General features: G+C 33.6%; 3 protein-coding genes across 15 annotated transcripts; 2 read left to right on the top strand and 1 right to left on the bottom strand.

Moving 5' to 3' along the window:
- Window positions 1-10312: 10312 nt before the first annotated feature.
- LOC116025535 lies at window positions 10313-17022 on the bottom strand. 13 transcript variants are annotated; one of them, XM_031266786.1, is made up of 7 exons: window positions 16612-17018; window positions 15752-15835; window positions 15088-15171; window positions 13548-13600; window positions 12896-13047; window positions 11021-11147; window positions 10316-10920 (listed from the first exon to the last, which is right to left on the bottom strand). In XM_031266786.1, exons 1-5 carry the CDS (start codon window positions 16618-16620, stop codon window positions 12975-12977), a joined length of 303 nt encoding a protein of 100 aa, XP_031122646.1. In that variant the 5' UTR covers window positions 16621-17018; the 3' UTR covers window positions 10316-10920; window positions 11021-11147; window positions 12896-12974. The 13 variants fall into 13 exon arrangements, 7 of the variants coding, with proteins under 7 accessions (XP_031122646.1, XP_031122645.1, XP_031122643.1 ...); XM_031266783.1 differs by having other exon boundaries at window positions 10323-10920; window positions 11021-12473; XM_031266782.1 differs by having other exon boundaries at window positions 10323-10920; window positions 11617-13047; window positions 16612-17017.
- A 2009-nt stretch (window positions 17023-19031) lies between these two features.
- LOC116024320 lies at window positions 19032-22113 on the top strand. Its single transcript, XM_031265216.1, has 4 exons — window positions 19032-19465; window positions 19575-20500; window positions 20620-21837; window positions 21938-22113. Exons 1-4 carry the CDS (start codon window positions 19032-19034, stop codon window positions 22111-22113), a joined length of 2754 nt encoding a protein of 917 aa, XP_031121076.1.
- Window positions 22114-22116: 3 nt separating this feature from the next.
- Window positions 22117-23598, top strand: LOC116024319 (ATP-dependent DNA helicase PIF1-like). Its single transcript, XM_031265214.1, has one exon. It carries the CDS (start codon window positions 22117-22119, stop codon window positions 23596-23598), a length of 1482 nt encoding a protein of 493 aa, XP_031121074.1.
- Window positions 23599-23805: the final 207 nt, after the last annotated feature.

Raw genomic sequence — 23805 nt, 5'->3', positions numbered from 1 at the left:
ATTCACACATTTTAGTGATACTTGTTCACATATTTCAATAATTATAGTAGTATCTAGTGATACTTGTTCACATATTTCAATAATTATAGTAGTATCTGTTCTACATTCACAACATATTTCAATAATTATAGTAGTATCTGTTCTACATTCACACATTCATGTCCATATATTCACAGCTTCAATACTATATATTCACAAACAAATAAGTTATTATTTTATAAAAATAGTAATGAAAATTCAAAATAAAGTGAACTTACTAGGATGAATGCAACCGGTCCAGTGAAGAATTGCTTTTCATTCTGTTGAAAAGATTGAATGGAGTCGACCACAGACTTGTGTGTATAGGCACACCAATTGTAGTTCTTGATCTGGTCAAGGTGTATCAAGGATTTTAAAATCCTAAAGTTGCAACACCTATCTTGGTGGCCACGCAGCATTGCCGATACTATAAACAGGACAAAGTCGTGTTTAAACATATCGCCATGGTCTCCTCTTTTCAGAATCTGCTGTTTAAACATATCGCCATGGTCTCCTCTTTTCAGAATCTGCTCCGGCAACATATCGCCATGGTCTCCTCTTTTCAGAATCTGCTCCGGCATTGATGCGCCATGGTCTCCTCTTTTCAGAATCTGCTCCGGCATTGATGTTGTGATTGGGGATTTACCATCAATTCCCCATCGCTCCCTCCATAAGGCCACGAGATTAGCATAGGCTCCAGTAGCACCATCTTCTGCCATATGCTCAAATCTTGTGGCTCCAGTAGCACCATCTTCTGCCATATGCTCAAATCTTGTGGCCTCCTCAACCACATCTTCTGCCATATGCTCAAATCTTGTGGCCTCCTCAACCACTTTGCTCCCTTGTGGGATCCCCAATGTTCTTTGAACATCATCCTCTTCAATAAGCAGCAATTCACCCCCTTCAAGCCGGATTGCAGAGCGATAAACATCAAACTGTCTAAGCAAGTACTTCATTAGAGGCCCTTCACTCTTTGTTAGTTGGAGGTGTAATATCCCTCCAAATCCTATCTCCTCCACAGCCCTTTTCTGTTCATCAGTCAGCTATTGAACAAACTCAGCCACTATCTTCGGGCTCATCCTTGTATTCCACGTTTTTTGTTGTTTCTCTACATTTTCAACCTCATCTGTTCGTGGATTTTTTCTTGTAGATTTTCTCTTTGCTGCTCTTTCAGCCCGACTACCTTCCCCTTGTTCCACTGCTTTCCTCTTTCCTGTTTTTTTTTTCAGCGGCAGATGGCCTGTCATTTCGCTGTTTTGTTCTTACTTCGGCTTGGATAGACGAGTCCGAACTTTCTGCCTCTGCAGCTTGAGAGGTAAGCATAGCTCTTGTCTTCCTTGCCTCTTTGTTCACACGGCTAGGATTTGTTTTCTCCATTTCTGCCAATTGTACCAATGAATAGTTTAGAAATAAAATGCAACCTCAAGTATAACAAGGTTAACAAAAATTTTATATTTGATGAAAATATAATCTGTTAGTAGAGGGGGGATGGGGAATGCCGAATAAATCCAACTACGCTCTACTAAAAGAATAACATTTCCATCAAAATTGTAACTGTATGTATGTATCCAAACACATAAATATATATTCACAAATACAAATATATATGTAGTAAAAACAGAACACCACAAGGCTATAGATTCAAACATTGAAAACTATATATTCACGTAAGCTATACTACATATTCACAATCTAGAAACACCACAGGGCTATATGTTTATTAATTATATCAACACTGCTATGCATTCACTCATTCAAAACTCTATATTCACAGTTACTATACTCTATATTCAGAGTTAGAAAACAACACATTCACACATTTCAATGATAATTGTTCAGTAATATAATTACTATCTCTTCTACATTCACACATTCGTAACACTACATTCACAGTCCATATACTCTGTATTCACATTTTGAAAACTCTAGATTCACACATTTAAGGGGCAATATGTTTAGTACTTATATCAACACTGTTATGCATTCACACACTCAAAACACTACATTCACAGAACCAGTACTCTATATTCACAGTTTGAACACTCCACATTCACACATTTCAGGGGCAATATGTTTAGTAATTATATTTATCAATGTTATGCATTTAGACATTCAAAACTCTATTTTCACACTTCATATACTCCATATTCAGAGTTTGAAAACCTCACATTCATAGAGATTAAACTCTAGGTCACAAAATTATAATCTCACATTCACAAAGATTAAACTATTAACATTGTATGTTACATACAACAGAAATCTATTCCACAGAAACTCATTAAACTACTTAGAATCACAAAATATTGAATAAAACGTAAAATTTTTGAACTAAAATCCCATAATATAAAAATGTGAAGAAATACCTGTTTTCAAAATGCTTCAATGATAGGATGAAGACTGCTGATGAGTGTTGTTGCAAAAACTTCCGGCGAACGAGTGCGCGAGTGATAATGGCGGAAAATGGCGGAAAATGGCAAAATGCTCTTGCGGAGGAATCATCGTTGAAATGGTGAAGAAGCGCAGAATGGTATATGGTTTATATATTTTTTAAAAAAAAATCTGATTGGCTGGGGATAACGGTGCCACTAACAGCACCGTTATCCCCAGCAACTAAACGGCGTCGTTTAAGGACCCAGGTGCACCTTGCAAGGTGCACCTGGGTCCACGGCATAACAATTGAGAAGTTAGTGTTGGTCCCAAGGGGATGGGGTACAAGTCTAGAGGGGGGGTGAATAGACTTGTATAAGATTTTGCAAATCTTTTCAACCTCTCGTGTGTATTGAACTTAGGATGTTTAGGTTCGATACCTCACGAGGTGAAGACAAAGTTTTATGCGCAGCGGAAATGTTATCCCCTTTTAGTTAGCACGAGTTTGAGTTAGTTCGAGAAGTGCGTTTATATGCAGTGCAATCGAGAGGTTAGCGAGAGATAAAAACAGTAAGTAAATGCAAGAGAGATTTTTAAGTGGTTCGGCCAACCCGCCTACGTCCACTCTTCTTCCAGAAACTCCCTGGAAGGATTGCACTAAAAACTTCCCTTTTTAGTACAATATCGAGCGCTTGAGCTTTGATCACGAAGCCCGCCTCAAGCCTCAGGTTTTTCGCCCCGCTTCTTGTTACTCCACCTCTCGAGCACTTGACCTTTGATCACCAAGCCCGCGTCAAGCCTCAGGTTTCTTTCACTCGGACAGCTGCCAGGTTACTCCACCTCTCTTGCTTAATCCAAAGCAAGGTGTTTTTTGTTGTCACAGTTGAATGTAACAGTCTCCAATCTGACCATAAGCTATCGTTGAATCAACTTCGATGTAGAGCAGCTTCGGTCACCTTCTAGATGTGTAACAGTTTAAGCTTTGTAACTCTCTTAAACACTAAGATGTGTTTTCTCGCTGTTTTGAATATCAGGATGATATTCCAAGTTAAGCACTTGCCCTTGAACGTTTTAGACAGACACTTCTTAAGAATTTCGAACTCCTTCACTATCCACTCTTTCTTCTGTGTCTTTACGTCCTTATATATGAGAGTAGAGGAATAATTCCGTTGGAGGGAAAATTATTCCGTTTGAAATTTGTCTCCCATGCTGATCATGGGTCTTGCGTATTTTCAGCATATTTCATGGAGTGGTGATCTTGTAACTTGAACCTCTTTGTCTTGTAGTGAATATTCCATAGTTCACTTTCTTGAGTCCATGCTCCACTTTCGTCTTTTGGTAAAAGTTACTCTTTTTATATTCCCATTATTCCTTGTTTGTAGGGAATCAGATCACTTCAGCATTGGTGCACCTTTTGACCGTTTGTGGTGGAAATCTGACGTGTCATCCATTTCCGCCCATTTTGAAATCTTCACGTTCGGCACCTCTTCATTGTTCCATCTCCATGATATTCTTCTTCTCCACACTTTAAGTAAGGCCGTCATTCAGCTTTGTTGGAGAGTTGTTAGTGTATCGAGACCAAGGTTGATATCTTGATTGCTTGATGTCTCGAACTCAAATATCGAGAGGTCTATCTCTCGAACTCTGTTTATGTCTCGAACTGGATAACTGTATCGAGAGGTCCTACCTCTCGAACTCTGCTTATGTCTCGAGACTTAGTTGATGTCTCGCAGACCCTTATTCCTCCAGTGTTGTCCCATGCTTTCTTCTGATCTGTCTATATGATTACAACACACGAGACTTCTAAGATGTTCAAACAAATTTACCTCAAGTTTAAATATTTTCCGAGTTGAGCTCAAAGTTACCCGGTTGTATTTTCGCTCTTGGTTTACTTGTCGAACTTACAGCGTTTTGCCTATGTATCGAGACTTGGGGATTTCTACTTAACAGTTGGTATCATCAAAACCTATTACATGATGTTCCTAACAGTTAGAATACTATTAAGATACATGATTGAGATGGGAAGTAGTTGGTACTTGGTAAAATTATATGTTGAGAATGTTGGTATGTTTAGAAACAAAAAAATACCTTTATATTAAAATATAGAAAATAATGGCAGAAAAAAAAAAATAATATTGAAAGCCAATAGTGCTGATAGTTGTTTTCCACACCATTGGAGGTAACATATGAAATTAAATACCTTTTTTATATTTATTTACCAAAATATAACTGAAAATTGAATTATAACTAAAAAGATTTTTATTACTCAACTAGCATTTTCGTTCGTGCATTGAACGGAATGGATTTGTTATAATATTTCAATTTTCAAGAATATTTGGATCGATATACGATTATATAAATTATAACATCGAATATTATATAGCGTAATTATTGATGAAATTGATTGGATCGATTATGTTTTTTTCTTATGTTTTTATTGCTTGAATTAGAGCAAATAATTGTCCAATTACCCATATAAATTTTTTTATTATATATTTAGATAATAAAATATAGATGAAATAGCATAATTGATGAAATTGATTGGATCGATTATGTTTTTTTTTTATGTTTTCCTTGCTTGAATTAGAGCAAATAATTGTCCAATTACCCGTATAAATTTTTTATTATATATTTAGATAATAAAATAAAGATGAAATTATAAAAAATTCTAATATTGAACGTGTACATTTATTTGATTATTAAATTAGTGCAAAAGTATCACTCAATTAATTGAATAATATATGACTTGTTTGTCTACAATTATCTTAAAAAGATTAATATGTAATATGACTTATGCAATTATATTATTACTAAAATAAATATGGAAAAATGAGAAATAATTTAATTATAATTATTAAAAAAATAAATTCAACGACCAATGTTTAGCTTAATTACCATAATAATTATTAAGCAATTATTATTAGTCAATTACACTAATATATGTGCAATTATACTTGTATACCTTGATAAGAGTATATTTGGTCATATTTTACCCCATATTTAAATCCATTTCTACCACTAAATATTAATATTATGTTCTTAATAATATTGAATTTCTTCATTGTGATAAATAATTATTATTTGACCAAAGATGATGAAGATTTGATAATTGAGCATAATATTAATATTTTGTAGTGGCATTTATAATCTTGTTTTGTATGTGTATATTTAATTGCACCAAGTAGGTGGAAGACATGATTTGGTGGAATGATATGATGAGTGGGAAGCAAAAGACAAATGAAAGAAGGCAAAAAGAGGCATAAAACATGGAGCCAAAAGCAAAAAGAGAAAGTGGAAGATTCTGCAGAAATTCTGGAGGAGGACAATAGGCGTCTGTCTGCGTCCTGAAACAGACGCCTATTGTCCATGCGCGAGAATTCTGCAGTCCAAATTCAAATTTTGCCCCTGCCTTTGCCCAACTATAAATACCCCTCATTTCTCCATTCTTCAATATCTAATTTTCAGATTAGATTAGTCCCTTCCCCTCTTCTCTTTTCCTTTTCTTCTCCTTAAAAATGTAGACCTCCAAGTGAGGCTTGTTTAGTAGTGTAGGAGTAGATTAGGATTTATTTTGTAATAAGAAGAGGGATGATACAAGGTTATGAGCTTCAACCGATGGATCGAGGGGAATTTCTTCCCTTTCTTTCCTTAATTTACCTTGAGCTAACCTTGTATCAAGATGCTTGTTCTTAAATTTATTTATATTTGGATTATGGATTGTGTTTATGTCTAGATTGTTGTTCGTTCTTCAATTATTATGAATTGTTAGTTTAGCTTCTATGAGTTGTTGTGTGCAAGACTTGTTATTGAAAGTGTGTGATTAATGGATCCAATTACATGCTTGTTTGTTGTTGTGTCACGGTGAGAATCGGGCATGGCTAGAACACTCTTGCCACACCTATTGATTTATACAATGCGAGAGCTTGATAAATTATAGGGGGATTTCTCGGCTAATCTTCGGTTCCTTCACCGCGAGAGCGGGTTGGAATTTAGAAGTTAGCCAAAACGGTTCCTTCACGGGTGACAGCGTGTTGGAATCTAGAGGTTAGTTTAGGCTACCTCCTCACAACTTGTAGGATTAACTTGAGTTTGGGCATGTTGATTTGCTTAGGATCTTTAAGACGAGCCTCGCTTGTAGGCTACGAGAGTAGATAACTTGCGGTTTGGCACATTCGGGTAGATCACGAGAGTGGCACCGAGGACTTTAGTGCATTTCCTCCATTCACAAGGGATAAAACTTCTTTTCTACATTTGTTTGACACATGATGGGCATTGACCCGATCCATATCCTTACCTATGTTGCATCTTATATATCTCTCTTCATTTGTTGCTTTTATTTTTGTTATTTACTTTTGTTGTCTTAATCCCGTTATTATCGAACTAGCTTCACAAGAATCAATTCGAGTTAGTGCTTGACCAACCATTCCCTGTGGATCGATAACCCCGGAATACTCCGGGTATTTGCGTGTACCTAAAAGCTACAACCATACCTTAAGTATATTCATTTTCACCGTATCGCATTTAGTTTTTTCTTCCTCCTCCATATTTGAATGAATTAATTGTAATTACTATAAAAAATTTAACAACCCCTGTTTAATTGTAATTATACTAATATCTATGTAATTATTAAATTAATTAACATAATAATTATTTGTCAATTATACTAATATTTGTATAATTAATTTCTTAATTACCATAATAATTATTAGGTAATTATATTAATATTGTGCAATTATACTTGTATACCATGTTTAATTGTAATTATACTAATATTTATGTAATTAGTAGCTAGCTTATTAATTAACATAATAGTTATTAGATTTTATATCGTAATAGTTTGGGCAAAAAATTGTAAAAGTAGGATTTTTTTTATTAGTAGTAAGTATAGATATTGATAGATTTATAATTAAAATAATTACATTTAGAAATATAAAAAAAATTAGCATTTAAATTTTGTATAATTAATTTAGTGCATAAGTATATGTATGTATGTATGTATTTTAAAAAAATATCTAAATATTTATGAACATGTGTTTTGATAATTTTATAATTTTATTATCTTAATTATATTTCTTATTTTAGAAATTATTATTAAGGAAACTGCATGTACAAATTAAAATAATTTAATTATTAAATTTGTATGAATCAATATAGTCTGTAACTATATTGAACACAAATTATTAAAATTATGAATCATTACCATTATTTTTAGTACAATTTATTCTTTAATATAATTTTAGTTATTTTATATATTATGAGTATAAATAATTACTATATTATGAATATATACCATTACAACTATAAATAATTATCTTTATTTTAAGCATAAATCAATACAAATATTAATTTTTACTGTAATATAAATATAAGATTGAAAATATATACAATTAAATTTGATCAAATAAAATTATTTCAATTTTAAAATTTTTGAACTGGGATACAAAACAAATAAATTTAAAAATATCTACAATATGAAGATATTAAATTAAATAGAACACTTCAATTCTGTCTTTCTTGAATACTACTGACTCTATTACAATGCAGTATCTGTTCATAACTACTTTCTCAACCTATTGAAACACAAGAGTCAATATTACCTGCACTGAGGCTCGAACCCACCACCTCCCGTATAAAGGGAAGGGTTTGATGCCACTTCAATTCTATCTAATTAGAATAAATTACACATCAATTTCTTACTTGAAATTTTCATTTTATTTTATTAGAATATAAAATTACACACACATAAAATATGTTAGTAATATGCATAAGCCAAATATATTGTATACATGTCATTTAATATACATGCATGTAGAAGATAATCTTACTATTATTTTACTAGTATTTTTGCCCGTGCGTTGCACGGAATGAATTTTTTATAATATATTAAGAATATTTAGATCGATATACAATTATGTAAATTATAACATCGAATATTATATAGCGCAGTTGATGACATTGGTTTGATCGATTATGTTTCCTGATGTTTTCCTTGCTTGAATTAGAGCAAATAATTGTCCAATTACCCGTGCGATGCATTGATAAATTTTTTATTATTTATTTAGAAAATAAAAATAAAGATGAAATTATTAAAAATTCTAATATTGAATGTGTACATTTATTTGATTATAAGATTAGTGCAAAAGTATTACTCAATTAATTGAACAATATATGACTTGTTTATCTACAATTATCTTTAAAATATCAATATGTAATATGACTTATATAATTATATTATTACTACAATAAATATGGGAAAAATAAGAAATAATTTAATTATAATTATTATAAAAATAAATTCTACAACCAATGTTTAGCTTAATTACCATAATAATTATTACGCAATTATTATTAGTCAATTACACTAAGGGTATGTTTGGTAACCCGTAAAATGACTTCTCGAAAATGTTTTCCGAGTTTTCGGTGTTTGGCAACGTCCGGAAAAGCGGTCAACAGAAAATGTTTTCCGTTGACCAAGGAAAATCAGTTCATTTTTTCAGAAAATGAGTTACGGAATTTTTTTCCGTAAATCATTTTCCGGAATGGCCAAATTGGTTGTTTCGCATGTTCTCTGCCAAAACCAAGCCATATTATCCAAACACACCAAGACAGTTTTCCATAACGCAATCAAACACCGGAAATGAAAATGTTTTCCGGAAAATGAGTCATTTTTTGGAATATGTTTTCCGAAAGTCATTTTCCTGCTTTCCAACGGACCCTAATATATGTGCAATTATACTTTTATACCTTAAGTATATTCATTTTCACCATATCGCATTTAGTTTTTTCTCCCTCTTCCATATTTGAATGAATTAATTGTAATTGTTATAGAAAATCTAATAGTCCATGTTTAATTAATTTTTTCAAAGTTTAAATAATTTAAAGTTTTCAAAAGGAAAATGTGTAATTAATTTTTTTAAAAGTTTTAAAATAATTTTCAGTCAATTAGTAATATCATTTCCTTTTCCAATTTGTCAAATTTCTATTTGCTTTTCCATTAGGATTTTTTTTTTTATATTTTCAATCAATTAGTAAAATCAGTTTTCTATTCCATTTGATATTTACTATTGTTTAGGCAAGAATTTCACAAAGGTTGATTTTATTTTTATTAATAGTAGTATAGATATTTAAGTATAGATAAGTATTCACATTATTATTATTGGTGTAAATAATAATTAATAACTTTTCATTGTCAAATAACTTGGAAATATATACACAATGTTTTAATAGTAAAATTAAACAAAATATGGAATGGCTGTTTTCAAAATTTTATATATATGGTAAGACTAAATAAACATAAGACAATGATGCCAATTGCCAATATACCCCCCTCTTCTCATAAACATCAGAAATAATGGAACTAATAATCATATTGCCACGGATTGAATCTTCCAATGTGCTGCCATAACTTAAGCCAGACATGGATGCAATCCTCCTTTAGAGGGATTTGATCAACACAAATACTGTAGTTTGTAAAAGAATAGTATTTATGATAATTATAAATATAAGATGTACAAATAAAAATATACAAAAGCCATGGTAAAAAATGATGATACAAATTAAGATACTTAAGTTGCCTTTCATGAAATTCCTTAAACTGCATTGTATCTTGATTGAACAAAAGCTATGTAGCATTAAAAACTGCATAGTTTAATATCACCAACAACATAAAAAGATCACTGATTAATATCCTAGAATCCTAAAAATACTATCAAAACCTAAATCATTGTTAACAGTTGCATGTGTTGAGACTTACTATTGTTATCAGTCTTGGCTCTACACAATTGCAAAAGAACAATTACAGAAGAAGAATATTGACTGCAACCAAAATGAAATTTTAATAGAATATGGACGAAAAAAAAAACCAAAAATAGGATATCATTTACTGGAATGTAAAAAACATGACCAAAAAAATATGAAAAACATTATATCCCAAAAAATAAAAAAATCTTCTATAATAAAAAAGCCAGAAGAAACGCATTAAATGCAGTTCCCGCCCAGTACAAAACGGCGTAGTTTTGGGTATACTAATGGTATAAGCGGGATTTGCAAAATGGTGCAGTTTTGGACATCTTCTAATATAGGAGACTAATATAGGAGATTAACTATTCAGAAAGGAAACATAATTAATTCAAATACTCTACTTTTTGGGGCACACGTTTGTAAACGAAATCATTCCCTTTACATCGGAAAGGGAATCGTTGCCGACGGTTCCACATCCCAAGTATGCATTCACCGGGAAGGCCAAAATGTCCATTAATACGCAGCCTTATATATTACAGGTTAGTGAACGATCACGAATAAATGCAATCTACTATCTACAAATCAAATTCAAACTGATATCCTATTTGCATTCCAACTTCAGAAACATGGGGATGTATTGTCTTTTAAATGAGTTGACGACGTTTAAGAGGAGGAGTGCTGTCAAGGTTCGAGTGGTTCGATCCTACACTGTAATGGAAAGGAGGGGCTCCTCCGAGATCAAGAGTAAAGAGTTGGTGCTGCACGACGAAGAGGTATCTTTCATCTTCCAAATTTCTGCAAAAACATAATTCTTTAGTATTTTGATCATATAAGATTTTTATATTTACGGTTTAGTGTGTAACACTTGCTATGTACAGGCAACTGTAATCCATACCTGTATACCAAAGGATGTTTTACCAAAATTCCCCGAAAGCTTTTTAGAAGGCAATGTCTATTGTTTCAAGAAATTTTATGTCGTTGCAAATTGGCATACGTACAAGAATACCATGCACGAGTTCATGCTGCAGTTCAATCATGAGACTATCATGAAAGAATCTAGGTCAGATAATTTCCCTTACCACATGTACAGACCCAGACCATTCCATACTTTGAAAGGTAATCCAGCACTAGATGTGAAGGAGTTGATTGGTAAGATTTTTTATCTCTACATACTATTTCTATTTACCAAATGCCTGTCTGTGTTTCATGTCAAATTCCTATTCTTAGATAGTGCAGCATATACTTTGTTTTTTCTGACTGTCTGCTGTTTTTTTTTTTTACTTTTTTTTTAGATTTAATTGGGCGTATTGTTGAAATACGTCCTCCCCAAGAAAAAACAATTTCTGGTCAGAGTACTGTACTAATAGACTTTGTTCTGGAAGATGCTATGTAAGTCAACAAAATACTCATCTCCCTTCATTTCATTAGTATTTCATTTTAACTAACAATATGTTAACTGTATTCAAATAGGGGTAATCGTTTGAACTGTACCTTTTGGGATGAACATGTAGCCAAACTGGAACCACTGTACAGATCTGCTTCGAAGGACCCTATTGTTGTGTTGATCCAATTTTGTAGAAACAAGCTTGGTGCTAGAGGTTAGTAAAAATCCAGATTTCTGATATTGCTTACTAGATAGTTGTTTTAAACAGTTTAGTCACCATTTTTTTTTTATATTTCTAGATGGTGATGTGAAAATATCGTCTTCATATGATGTTACTCAATTCCTAATTGATGTGGACTGCCCTGAGATGCAGAACTTCAAAGAGAGGTATGACTATCTTTAATACAGTTTCTTTTCTTCTATGCTTTTTTAAAAACTCCTATTCAAAAACTTGCTTTTAAATGATTAAACCTCCTACAGTCTGGTGGACATTGGTGAACAAACTCCAATGCGCAGTATAGGTTCAATGACAAGCTTCAGTTTCACAAACAGCATTGAAGATTCAACCAGTAGGACAATGGAGCTGACTACCATTTCTGAGATCTATGAGAATGAAATGGTAAAAACATTATCTTTTTAATTTATTTGTTCAGAATTTGTATAATAATATTTCATAGATACACTTAAGATGATTTTAAATTCTCATGGCAGCATGGAGAATTCTGGGTTGCTGCCAAGATAAATGGTATTGAAAAGTCCAACGATTGGTGTTATAGTTCATGTCGAAAACCGGGTTGCAACAAGAAACTTAAAATGTCAGAAGGTGTTCTCAAATGTTTCAAGTGTAACTTGACTTGGAAAGATGGAGTGCTAAGGTACAAACTTAGGCTTAGGGCTGTTGACATGAAGGGTACTGCTGCCTTTATTTTGTGGGATAGAGAGTGCATGGAACTGATAGGTACATCTGCCAGTGAGTTATATGAGAGGAATAAGAATGTAAGTATCCTTATAGTTTTTTTTTTCCATTCTATAATATTTTCCTAAATTATAAGTAATATTATAAGTAATAGTTCTATACAGTTAATATTTTCATTTGTAAATTACAGACTGCAGGTCCATTAAAGGAAATCACTGGATTAGTTGGCAGGATAATGCTATTTAGAATCTCTGCAAATACAGACCAATTTATCAATCGGTCGTATGCTTTCCCAGTTTTAAGGATTAACAATGAAAGCAAGTTTGTTCAACAGTATTGCAAGGAACTGTTTGCTGCTCATGACAAGGAAGTTAACTCTACTGTGCAATTAAGTGATGGTGACGATGAATTCCTACAGGTAACTGATACTTCATTTAATTTGTACAGAATTAATAGAAAGAAATCAATACCTGGGAATATTGACCCGTGTTTATCCATTTCAGGGATTTGACAGTGATGAAGGTGAGAGCCCGATAGCTATGCTGCCACCTATGAAGAATGCAGAAGCCTCTGATGGACCGGTGAAGAGATGCTTGCTGGATCAGTTCTCTTCCTCCAAGGGCTGCAAGAAATTGAAAGACACTAAAGTGAAGATGGAGAAGATTGATTGAAAAGATGTTTTATAATGAACATGGATGGACTATGACCCTTTGTTAAAAAAACTTGATGTTTTGCTTGCAGTTCATTTTTAAGTAGACCAATGTGTCTTTGGCTGTTTTTATGTTTTATTACTGTTTTGGAATTGCTACTTTGCTGTGGAGGTGTATTAAATATTGAATGTGAACCTTTACATTTGAATTGAAAGTATACTGTATGTTTTTTATTTTTTTGCAGGTTAGTGGACAATTATAAGTTCTACAGTTGCTGTAAAGATGCTGGAGTCCAACACTACATTCCAACACTATGTTGTAGTATTATTCCTACACAGTGTGTTGTAGTTAAATGTTCAATATACACAATGTATGAGTAGTAATGTAAAGGAAAATGTTAAATAATCTTTTTTGAGCCATGGTTTGTGAATAAATTAGTATCTAAGCTGCTATAAATAAATGTACACCTTACCTTTGCCTGCTCTGTGTATGCCTTTCTCCTTCTATATTAATACGACCTCTATGCTATTAATTTGAGAATAGCATAACTTAATCAGATACATAGTACATAGCAATGAATAAACATTTCAAACATAAAGTCTTTTTTTAAATATTAACATTAGTAAATAACTGAAACCATAATGGAAATAAATCAGCTATTCAACTTTTTTGTTGCCCATGGTCTTGACTGTCTGAACTTTTCAGTTCTATTAATGCACTTTTCAGTTCTAATATAAAGCAAAGGGAAAACCTTAACACTAACATAGAAAGGCAAATGAAAATCACAAGTATAACACTAAATAAAGGATCAATTGTGTTTGTTATTTCAGGAAGGTTAAAGGGTTCAAGCATGTACTGTTTCCCTTGGCATTACATTGGCTATTTTGTTAGTCTTATTTTTCAATATGCTTGGGATAGCAGTAAAACCATTAAGGCAATATGTTTGGGATAGCATTAAATACTATTCCAGCCCAGTGCAGAACCCATGGAAATGACACAGAAACCATATATGGTGGAAACTACATGTCAAGAACAAATAATTTCAACTTGAGAATCTTCCATTCCTAAATAAAAGAAATGACACATAACCCATGGAAATCAAGAATACAATTCAATCTGAGAGCTAATTCAATCCGATAACTAATACTCTTTTTTATGCATCTTTTTAAGCCATGAACTCCTTAAATGCATGAACGTCTACTACTGGATACAAAATAGATATGGACTGGAAACCCTCATATCTCTCTACTTTGTGCTATTTACCTAGCAACCATGACTGGAAATACAGATGGACTGTATCTAAGTTCTATTAATGCTCTATAAGTGCACTCTAAGGCACTTTATAAGAATAAAGTCAAGGGAAAACCTTATACTAACAGTCAAAGGTAAATGGAAATCAGAAGTATGACCCTTGGACCTAACTGAATTAACAAACACAATTGCAAGGCAGTATTTAGCGTTATTGATCAACCATTTACTGTTTCTGTATGGTCTTATTATCCCAAACAGAGCAATTAAAACTGTTAAGGCAGTATGCTTGGAATTTATATGTAACAATACAATACAAGAATACAATTAAATCCGAGAACTAATACTAAATGAAGCAATACTCTTTTTTATGCATCTAAGTGCATTATTAAGCCATGAACTCTTTAGAAGCATCAACGTCGACTAATGGTCACAAAATACATATCGGTGTTGTGTATTGGAAACCCTCATATCTACTTTCTGCTATTTACCTAGCAACCAATGGAGTTATTCAAAGGACAAACTATTTCATAGAGTAAAAATGTGTATTTGCAGCACAATGCAGTAGACTAAATACAGTGAGCAATCTTCTATAACTTGTGTTGCACAGTCATTTAGGACTAAGGGAATGATAAAAAAAAAATGCAGCAGTGTTTGAGTAAGTATTAAGTTCTATAAAAACAGAATATATTAATTTCTAAAATCTTTACATTCTATTTAGAAGAAAGAAAGAAGGTTACTCAATATTCTTATAGTTCTATTGCCTTTTTGTATGACTTGATATAATAAACTTCCAACTTCAGCCCAAACACGGCTTCGCCTACAGCCCTCAAATCTGGGTTGTCACGCTGAAAATAACAAAATCTGGTATTAATAGTATATTGGTATTAAAAATCTGTACATTAGAAACATGTAAAGGTCAAACTAATCATTTGAGGTATTTGTTACAGTTTAACTAAAAAAAATAAAATGATCAGTACATTAAGTATTCATTCTAAGATCTAGGTTATAGTTTAACTCAAAAACTACAAGTTATTTCATTTTTGTAGTGGGTGCACTATGAAATTAAATACTGTTGCATTCCTACTAATGGTCACAAAATACATATCGGTGTTGTGTATTGGAAACCCTCATATCTACTTTCTGCTATTTACCTAGCAACCAATGGAGTTATTCAAAGGACAAACTATTTCATAGAGTAAAAATGTGTATTTGCAGCACAATGCAGTAGACTAAATACAGTCAGCAATCTTCTATAACTTGTGTTGCACAGTCATTTAGGACTAAGGGAATGATAAAAAAAAAAATGCAGCAGTGTTTGAGTAAGTATTAAGTTCTATAAAAACAGAATATATTAATTTCTAAAATCTTTACATTCTATTTAGAAGAAAGAAAGAAGGTTACTCAATATTCTTATAGTTCTATTGCCTTTTTGTATGACTTGATATCATAAACTTCCAACTTCAGCCCGAACACGGCTTCGCCTACAGCCCTCAAATCTGGGTTGTCACGCTGAAAATAACAAAATCTGGTATTAATAGTATATTGGTATTAAAAATCTGTACATTAGAAACATGTAAAGGTCAAACTATTCATTTGAGGTATTTGTTACAGTTTAACTAAAAAAAATAAAATGATCAGTACATTAAGTATTCATTCTAAGATCTAGGTTACAGTTTAACTCAAAAACTACAAGTTATTTCATTTTTGTAGTGGGTGCACTATGAAATTAAATACTGTTGCATTCCTACTAAGTAATCATTATACTTCCGGCCTTAATGATGTTAGGGTCTTTTGGTATTCCCAGATTAAACTACACATTATCTAACCTTTCAAAAAGCATCCTTTCTATTAACATACCAATCTCAAGTTCAGCTACAACAGTTTTGTCTCAAATCAGTGTAGATACAAATTGGGGAATGCAAATATGAGGCAGATTACCAAATCAGCAGTCATAGGCAGCAAAAGGAAACTTCAAACTCAGAACAAAGGTATTCTACAGTAAACCCAAATCAGTAGTGCATTCCCTTCTACATTATCACCTGAATACCTTGAATTCATGTTATCTAAGAATGAATTTTGTATTCACTCGCATGTACAGTTCATCAAATTTACTAGAAAATGAAAAATTTTCTAATAAGACTAACTGCATTTTTTTCAGAAGTATGTATTCCTTAAATGTAAATCTAGCTATTCAATCATACACTAATATGTTTTATAGCACGGCGCATGGAGATTAATATCTTAGATTAGCAAAAAGTGCAGATTTTAAAAAATGATAAACGTACCTGAACCATTCTGTAATCCTTATCCTTACATCATTTTTGGTAAATATGGCTAACAGATCTAACCTGTTGACACAAAAACAGCACAAAATTAGTATTAGAACTAAGGTTTTCAGTAATTACCAGTAACCCTAGCTCGATTGATTAGATCCACAAAACAGTATATGAGATCCTCGGCATCTGCTCATGAAAACCTAACAATGTTTTTCCGAGTGTGGATTTCGCCAGATATGGGTCGAAGACTAGGTAGATCGACGAAATTGAAGCTCATACAGCTCCAATTTTGTTGGTTCCATCGATCTGAAGATCGATTTGGTAACCACCATCCAGAAAATGGAAAGAGCACTGTGTGTTTGGTTTTATCCGAACGCAACTCGCAGATGCAACGTTTTCCCAGTTCTGGATCCTTTTATTTCCTTTATCTAATATTTCTTTTTGTTTTTTGGTCCTAAAATTATTACCTAATATAGATTATATAAATTAACGTATTAATTTAATTGTGATATTTTGTCTTATTCAAATTAAAATTTACATATATATATATATATATATATATATATATATTATATAAACACGGTGGTTTCGATTATTTAGTTTAGATTTAAATATTTCATTATATATGTTACATAATGAAAACATTAATTGGTGCCTGTAAAGGAATTATTGATAATACCACACTAAAGGGCAGACTTTGTATTACACGTTCGACCTTTTAATTATATTATACTGTTGTAATCTTGCAGAAAACACAAGCACTGCGGGAATAACGGATACTGATATTAACACTCCAAACAATGGAAAAGGCTTACTCACACAAGTTTCGTGTATATCCGGTGTTTTTAATAATTCAACGAACTCACCTTTGAGCATCTTAACTAATAGTAAGTGCTTATATATTTTCATTTATTATAACCATTATTTTTTGTAGTATTGTAGACATTGTTGTAAGATTAGAAACAGTGTATTTTACTCAACGATCGGCAATTTTTCAGGTGGTAACTTAGTCAAATCGAGTATTACTTGCACGAATAACACATCTCAAACGTCACCTGATTTAAAAGGTATGTGAAAAACAATGTTCGATATCAACTTTTATTCCATATTACAAATTTTTAACTAAGTGAGTGATATGTGTTGTTAAGAATTATATTTTGTGTTGACCCACTTTGATGTATTCAATTTTAATATATAGTACATATTTTATGCAGGTTTAGTATGTAGGAAAAAACAAAAAGTCCCGTTACATGATTTGTCTAATGGTTAGTTATAAATTTTGACTAAATTATTATCACATAATAAATACATTTTTTCTCAACATCATTTGAGATTTCTTTGTTATGTTCAAAGTGAATGCCACGGCACGCCGATGTCATGGAATGTCATACCACGCACTGTTAAACAACAGGACCCAGTACAACAGTGCCGAACGGTTGCCATCTCATGTTTCAACATCACTGAACGGGACACTAACGGATGTCACGCACGGTTAGATTTTTGCATTATCCTTCGATACTCTTTATTAGAATCCAATTTCCGTGACAATGATACAAAATCGTAGTAGACATCAAGTTTTTCTTTTTTTTTTTATAATATACGTGAACTGTTAGTATACGTTAAGAGCACAACTAAGTTTCTATCACAATTTTGTCTAATACAAAACTGCGGATAACAGATAAATGCCATATGTCGACTACCGCCAAAAATAGGAACAAACGTTATTATGTGTTAGTGCAGATATTAATTACTTCGGATGGAGTCACTTTGTCACAAGTTTATAGTAATCCTTTACTATATAGGCTAACAAATGATACATTGTTAAAAATCCTGCAATAACGTATTTCATTTCGAAACAGGTCAATGCGGTGAAAGCAATGTCAATCATACAGTGGAAGACAATTCAGTAGTTCGAAATCTAGCGCAAGATTTCCACCAAGTAGACAACGAGCATGAACAAATGTCAATCCCCAACGTTGGTACGTTTTCAAAGCTATTAACGCTTTTTGGAAATTTAAATATTAAAACTTATCTATAGTTCTTTATTTTATTCGTTCATTAAATATCAATCAATTGTTATTAGTACATTTAGCAAAATCAATGCTATATTTTCATGAACCAAAATTTGTGAAGGTTCATAAAAAAATGTAATTAATGATCATATTCCATCATTGTTCATTGTGTCATTTTGCAAACAGATTCACAATTCAACCTGAATGAGCAGCGTACATGTCAAACAATATCAATACGTTGTAATAGATCAGAACAATGCATTGAACCAGAGAAAGAGTTGGTTATACAACCAACACCAACTATTGGTATGTTATTCTAATTGCAAGCTTCAAATGCATTTATTATCATTATATTACAATTTATGTAATCAAATGGCATTATATATCTCATTTGCCTACGTTTGTGTAGTTGCCTACATGGATATTGGTGACCCAAACAATATATGTGAACATTGCAATGCAATCTACTGGTTTGAGGAGCGTGTTAATAAGGCGGTGCGTAGCGGAACAACTAAATATTCAACGTGCTGTGGTCATGGGAAGATCAAATTACCAAAAATGGTTGCACCTCCAAAAAGGATTTTCAACTTATTCTTTGCAAGAGGCAAGAAACGGAATGAATTTCTAAAACACATAAGAAGGTACAATAACATGTTTTCTTTTACATCGTTAGGGGCTAAGGTTGATAAATCCATCAACCTTGGGAATTGCCCACCAATATTTAGGATAAACGGGCAAAATTATCATTTGATGGGAGGACTAATGCCCGATGCTGGAAAGAGCCCGAAGTTTGCTCAGTTATACATCCATGATACAGAGAACGAGGTAGAGAACCGCATCAATGCATTCAGGTATTACTATGCTCTATTTGTTTACTAATATCATCAATTACTATTAATTTAGTATAACACAATTATGACAACAATATGCTGATCTAATGTATTTCAATTGATAAAATAGTGGGGCTCACCTCAATGACAAAACGCATGTTGATATAGTTCAAGATATCAAGCAAGATCTAGATGAGCACAATGTATTGGTGCAATCATTTCGATGGGCAAAAACTCATATTGAAAACAATCCACAAGTAAATTTTAGGATGAGGCTGATTGGTAAGCGTCAAAGTGATGCCAGAACATACAATTTACCGACTGTTTCTGAGGTGGCTGCTTTAATTGTTGGCGATCTAGACCACACATTAGGGCAACGGGATATAATAGTGGAGACCAAGGCCGGTTCACTTAAGAGGATAAACGAGCTCAACCCAGCATACTTGCCATTGCAATATCCGATTTTATTCCCCTTAGGCGAAGATGGCTATCGTGAAGACATCCAGTACTGCACTACATCTACCAAACCAACTACTGCTAGGGTCCGTGTTTCGCAGCGAGAATACTTTGCATACAAGATACATGACAGGTTCAGTGAACTGTCAACGATGTTGTACGCTAAGCGACTATTCCAACAGTTCTTGGTCGATGCATACACGATGGTAGAGTCGGGCAGGCTACAGTACATCCGCAATAATCAGAAGGCATTGCGGTGTGAAGCATACAAGGGGTTGTCTGATGCTCTAACTAGGGGAGAGGTTGATACAAACAAGCAAGGTAAGCGGATCATCTTACTTTCGACTTTCACTGGCGGTGCTCGATATATGATACAGAATTATCAAGATGCGATGGCCATATGCAGACATAAGGGGTATCCAAACTTATTTCTAACATTCACATGCAATCCAAAGTGGCCTGAGATTCAAAGATATATGGACAAATGCAACCTCAACGTAGATGATAGACCAGACATTGTATCTAGGGTCTTCAAGATTAAGTTAGATGCTTTAGTGAAAGAGATACGCAATGGCAAGCTATTTGGTATTGTAACCGCAGGTATTTCACTAATTTTTTTTATTGCCTTCTTGAAATATGACAATAAAAATGAATTCAAAATCTTTATGCTTTTTTATTATTACTGTATGGGTTGTGATTCTTTTTTTGTATATATACAGTGGTTTATACTATCGAATTCCAAAAACGTGGATTACCACACGCTCACATACTCATCTTCCTCGAAAGATTGTCCGAAGGATTTTCAGCTAATCACATGGATGAGCTCATATCGGCTGAAATACCTAACAAGGAACTAGACATTGACTATTATAAAGCTGTTGGGGAATTTATGATACACGGGCCATGTGGACACGAAAGGCCTAAATCTCCATGCATGGTCAATCAAAAGTGCTCTAAACATTTTCCTAAAAAGTTTGTGGAGGTATCCACATTGGATGAGGACGGTTACCCAATCTACAGGCGTCGTGACAATGGTGCAACAGTTGAAAAAAATGGGGTGCATTTGGATAGCAGATATTGTGTTCCGCATAATAGATACCTACTGTTGAAATATAAGGCACATATAAACGTAGAATGGTGCAACCAATCAAGATCAATCAAATATTTGTTCAAATATGTCAACAAAGGGAATGACAGGGTCACTGCTGAATTCTACAAGACCACAAATGATGAAAACGAGAAAGCAACTGTGGATGAAATTACAATGTATTACGACTGTCGATACGTGTCTGCGTGCGAAGCAGCATGGCGTTTGTTGAGCTTCGATGTACAACTTAGGCACCCCCCTGTTGAGAGATTAAGCTTCCATTTGCCAGATTGCCAAACCGTTGTGTTTGAGGATGATGATAGGATCGAAAATGTTTTAAATAGGCCGACTGTCAATCAAAGTATGTTCACAGCATGGTTTGACGCTAACAAGAAATATGCGTCGGCTAAAGAGTTGCCTTATATTGACATGCCAAACAAATTTGTGTGGAAGAAAGATATTAGGGAATGGCATCCTAGGAAGAGGGGGTTCGCTATTGGACGCATATTTTTTGTACCTCCAGGAAGTGGTGAAGTCTACTACTTGAGATGTCTTTTAAACGTAGTTCGCGGTCCGACGAGTTTTGAAGACATCAAGACAGTTCAAGGTGTTGTATACCCAACCTTTAGAGATGCATGCTATGCTAGAGGGCTGCTAGACGATGATAGAGAATACATTGATGCAATCAATGAAGCAAGTAATTGGTCAACTGCCCAATCTATGAGGAAATTATTTGTCATTTTACTCACTGCAAACTTGGTGAATCGACCTGAGAATGTGTGGAATCACGTTTGGCACCATCTATGTGAGGATGTACAATTTAACAGGAGAAAACTGTTGAAAGATATGGGTAATTTCTTAATTCCATTTCAAGTCATGTTCTTTACATAATAAGTAATATTTTGCTCTATCATTAATAAAATCGATATGTCTTAATTCTAAAATTGCAGGGTTGTGTTTGTCTGATGATGAGAAGAAAAACTTAGGTCTTCTTGAACTAGATCGTTTGTTGCAGATGTACAACAAGTGTTTGAAAGATTACCCGCATATGCCAATTCCAAATTATGATGATGCATTATTGGCTAATAATCGATTGCTGTTTGATGAGCTCAACTACGACCGGTAGGCAATGAGAGAAGAATATGAAAAGATGGAGATGAAATTAACTGATGAGCAGTTTGTTGTATACGACACCATTCTTAAGGATATACAAAATCAGAACGGTGGGTTGTTCTTTGTATATGGTTATGGAGGTACAGGTAAAACATTTGTTTGGAAAGCATTATCTTCGAAGATACGATCGAGTGGTGATATTGTCCTAAATGTTGCCTCCAGTGGTATTGCCTCATTGCTACTGCCAGGAGGTCGAACAGCTCACTCAAGGTTCGCTATTCTAATTGCAGTTAATGAGGACTCCACTTGCAACATTTGTCAAGGTAGTCACCTGGCGGAATTGCTAATCCAAGCCAAGCTAATCATATGGGATGAAGCACCGATGATGCACAAACACTGCTTTAAGGCTCTCGATAAGACAATGCGCGACCTCTTGCGGCACAGTGATCCTAACAGCGTGCATAAGACATTCGGCGGGAAGACTGTGGTGTTAGGCGGTGACTTCCGACAAATATTGCCAGTCGTTCCTAAAGGTTCTAGGCAAGATATTGTTTCAGCTGCAATCAATTCATCTTACCTTTGGGATTCATGCAAAGTACTACGGCTAACCAAAAATCTGCGTCTTACAACACTTGATGATTCCGCTAGCAAGGAACATATTGAACAGTTTGCATCGTGGTTGGCTGATATAGGAAATGGAATATTAGGCGGACCTAATGATGGTCATGGAAAAGTTGAAATTCCTGAAGAAATGTTATTGCCATCAAATGGTGACTACATATCTACAATAGTTGATAGTGTCTTCCCAATGTTCAGGCAGGGCGGGTCAGACTTACAACAAATGGAGAATCGTGCCATACTTGCGCCAACACTAGATGTGGTCAATGCGGTCAATGAATATATGAGTGGTTTGCATGTGGCTGAGAGCAAGACATACCTAAGTTCTGACACATTATGTAAGTCTGACTCAACCAATGGTATACTATATGATATGCATACTCCTGAATTCCTAAACGGTTTGAAAGCTTCTGGCATACCGAAACATTCTTTAACTTTGAAGATTGGTTCTCCCGTAATGTTGTTGAGAAATATAGATCACTCAATGGGACTTTGTAATGGTACAAGATTGATCATTACTAGGTTATCTGATCATGTGGTAGAAACAAAGATTGTCGCAGGCCACAATGCCGGTAACGTCGTCTTGATACCAAGGATGTCAATGACTCCAACTGATACAAGATTGCCTTTCAAATTTCAAAGAAGGCAATTTCCTCTAATGCTGTCATATGCAATGACTATCAACAAAAGTCAAGGACAGACTTTAACACATGTCGGCTTACTACTAAAGAAACCTGTATTTGTTCATGGTCAACTATATGTGGCTGCTTCAAGGATTAGTAACCCTAATGGGTTAAAAATTCTAATACCCAATGAAGGTGGTGAGAGTAGTAACTATACTACGAATGTTGTGTACCATGAAGTTTTTAATAATTTGTAACTTTTGCATATTAAATAAAAGATTTAATATATAATGTTTTCTTAAATTAGCTTGCGTTACATAAATCACAAATTAAGTAAGTTCTATGGATTATATCATTGTAATCTACATAATAAAATCAAATAATAGTATTTAATTTAGGTCCGTGCAACGCACGGGTATCATACTAGTATTATATAAAACAAAATGTAAGCAATGGATACCTCT

The sequence above is a fragment of the Ipomoea triloba genome, chromosome 7 (genome assembly GCF_003576645.1).
Source record: "Ipomoea triloba cultivar NCNSP0323 chromosome 7, ASM357664v1".
Taxonomy (NCBI): Eukaryota; Viridiplantae; Streptophyta; class Magnoliopsida; order Solanales; family Convolvulaceae; genus Ipomoea; species Ipomoea triloba.
The sequence above is the reverse complement of the archived record's forward strand: the minus strand, read 5'-3'. Positions and strand labels throughout refer to the sequence as shown.

What these genes read in the sequence shown, in the direction of transcription:
- LOC116025535 (XM_031266787.1), bottom strand. An exon ending in ATATCAAGTCATACAAAAAG is followed by an intron (nt 13,601 to 15,087) that starts GCAATAGAACTA and finishes TCAAATTAATAG; the next exon opens with CATAGAGGTCGTATTAATAT. An exon ending in CATACACAGAGCAGGCAAAG is followed by an intron (nt 13,048 to 13,547) that starts GTAAGGTGTACA and finishes AATTTCTTGCAG; the next exon opens with CCCTTGGAGGAAGAGAACTG.
- LOC116024320 (XM_031265216.1), top strand. Translation starts at nt 19,032, where the DNA reads ATGGATATTGGTGACCCAAACAATATATGTGAACATTGCAATGCAATC. An exon ending in ATTTGGTATTGTAACCGCAG is followed by an intron (nt 20,501 to 20,619) that starts GTATTTCACTAA and finishes GTATATATACAG; the next exon opens with TGGTTTATACTATCGAATTC. An exon ending in AAAACTGTTGAAAGATATGG is followed by an intron (nt 21,838 to 21,937) that starts GTAATTTCTTAA and finishes CTAAAATTGCAG; the next exon opens with GGTTGTGTTTGTCTGATGAT.
- LOC116024319 (XM_031265214.1), top strand. Translation starts at nt 22,117, where the DNA reads ATGAGAGAAGAATATGAAAAGATGGAGATGAAATTAACTGATGAGCAG.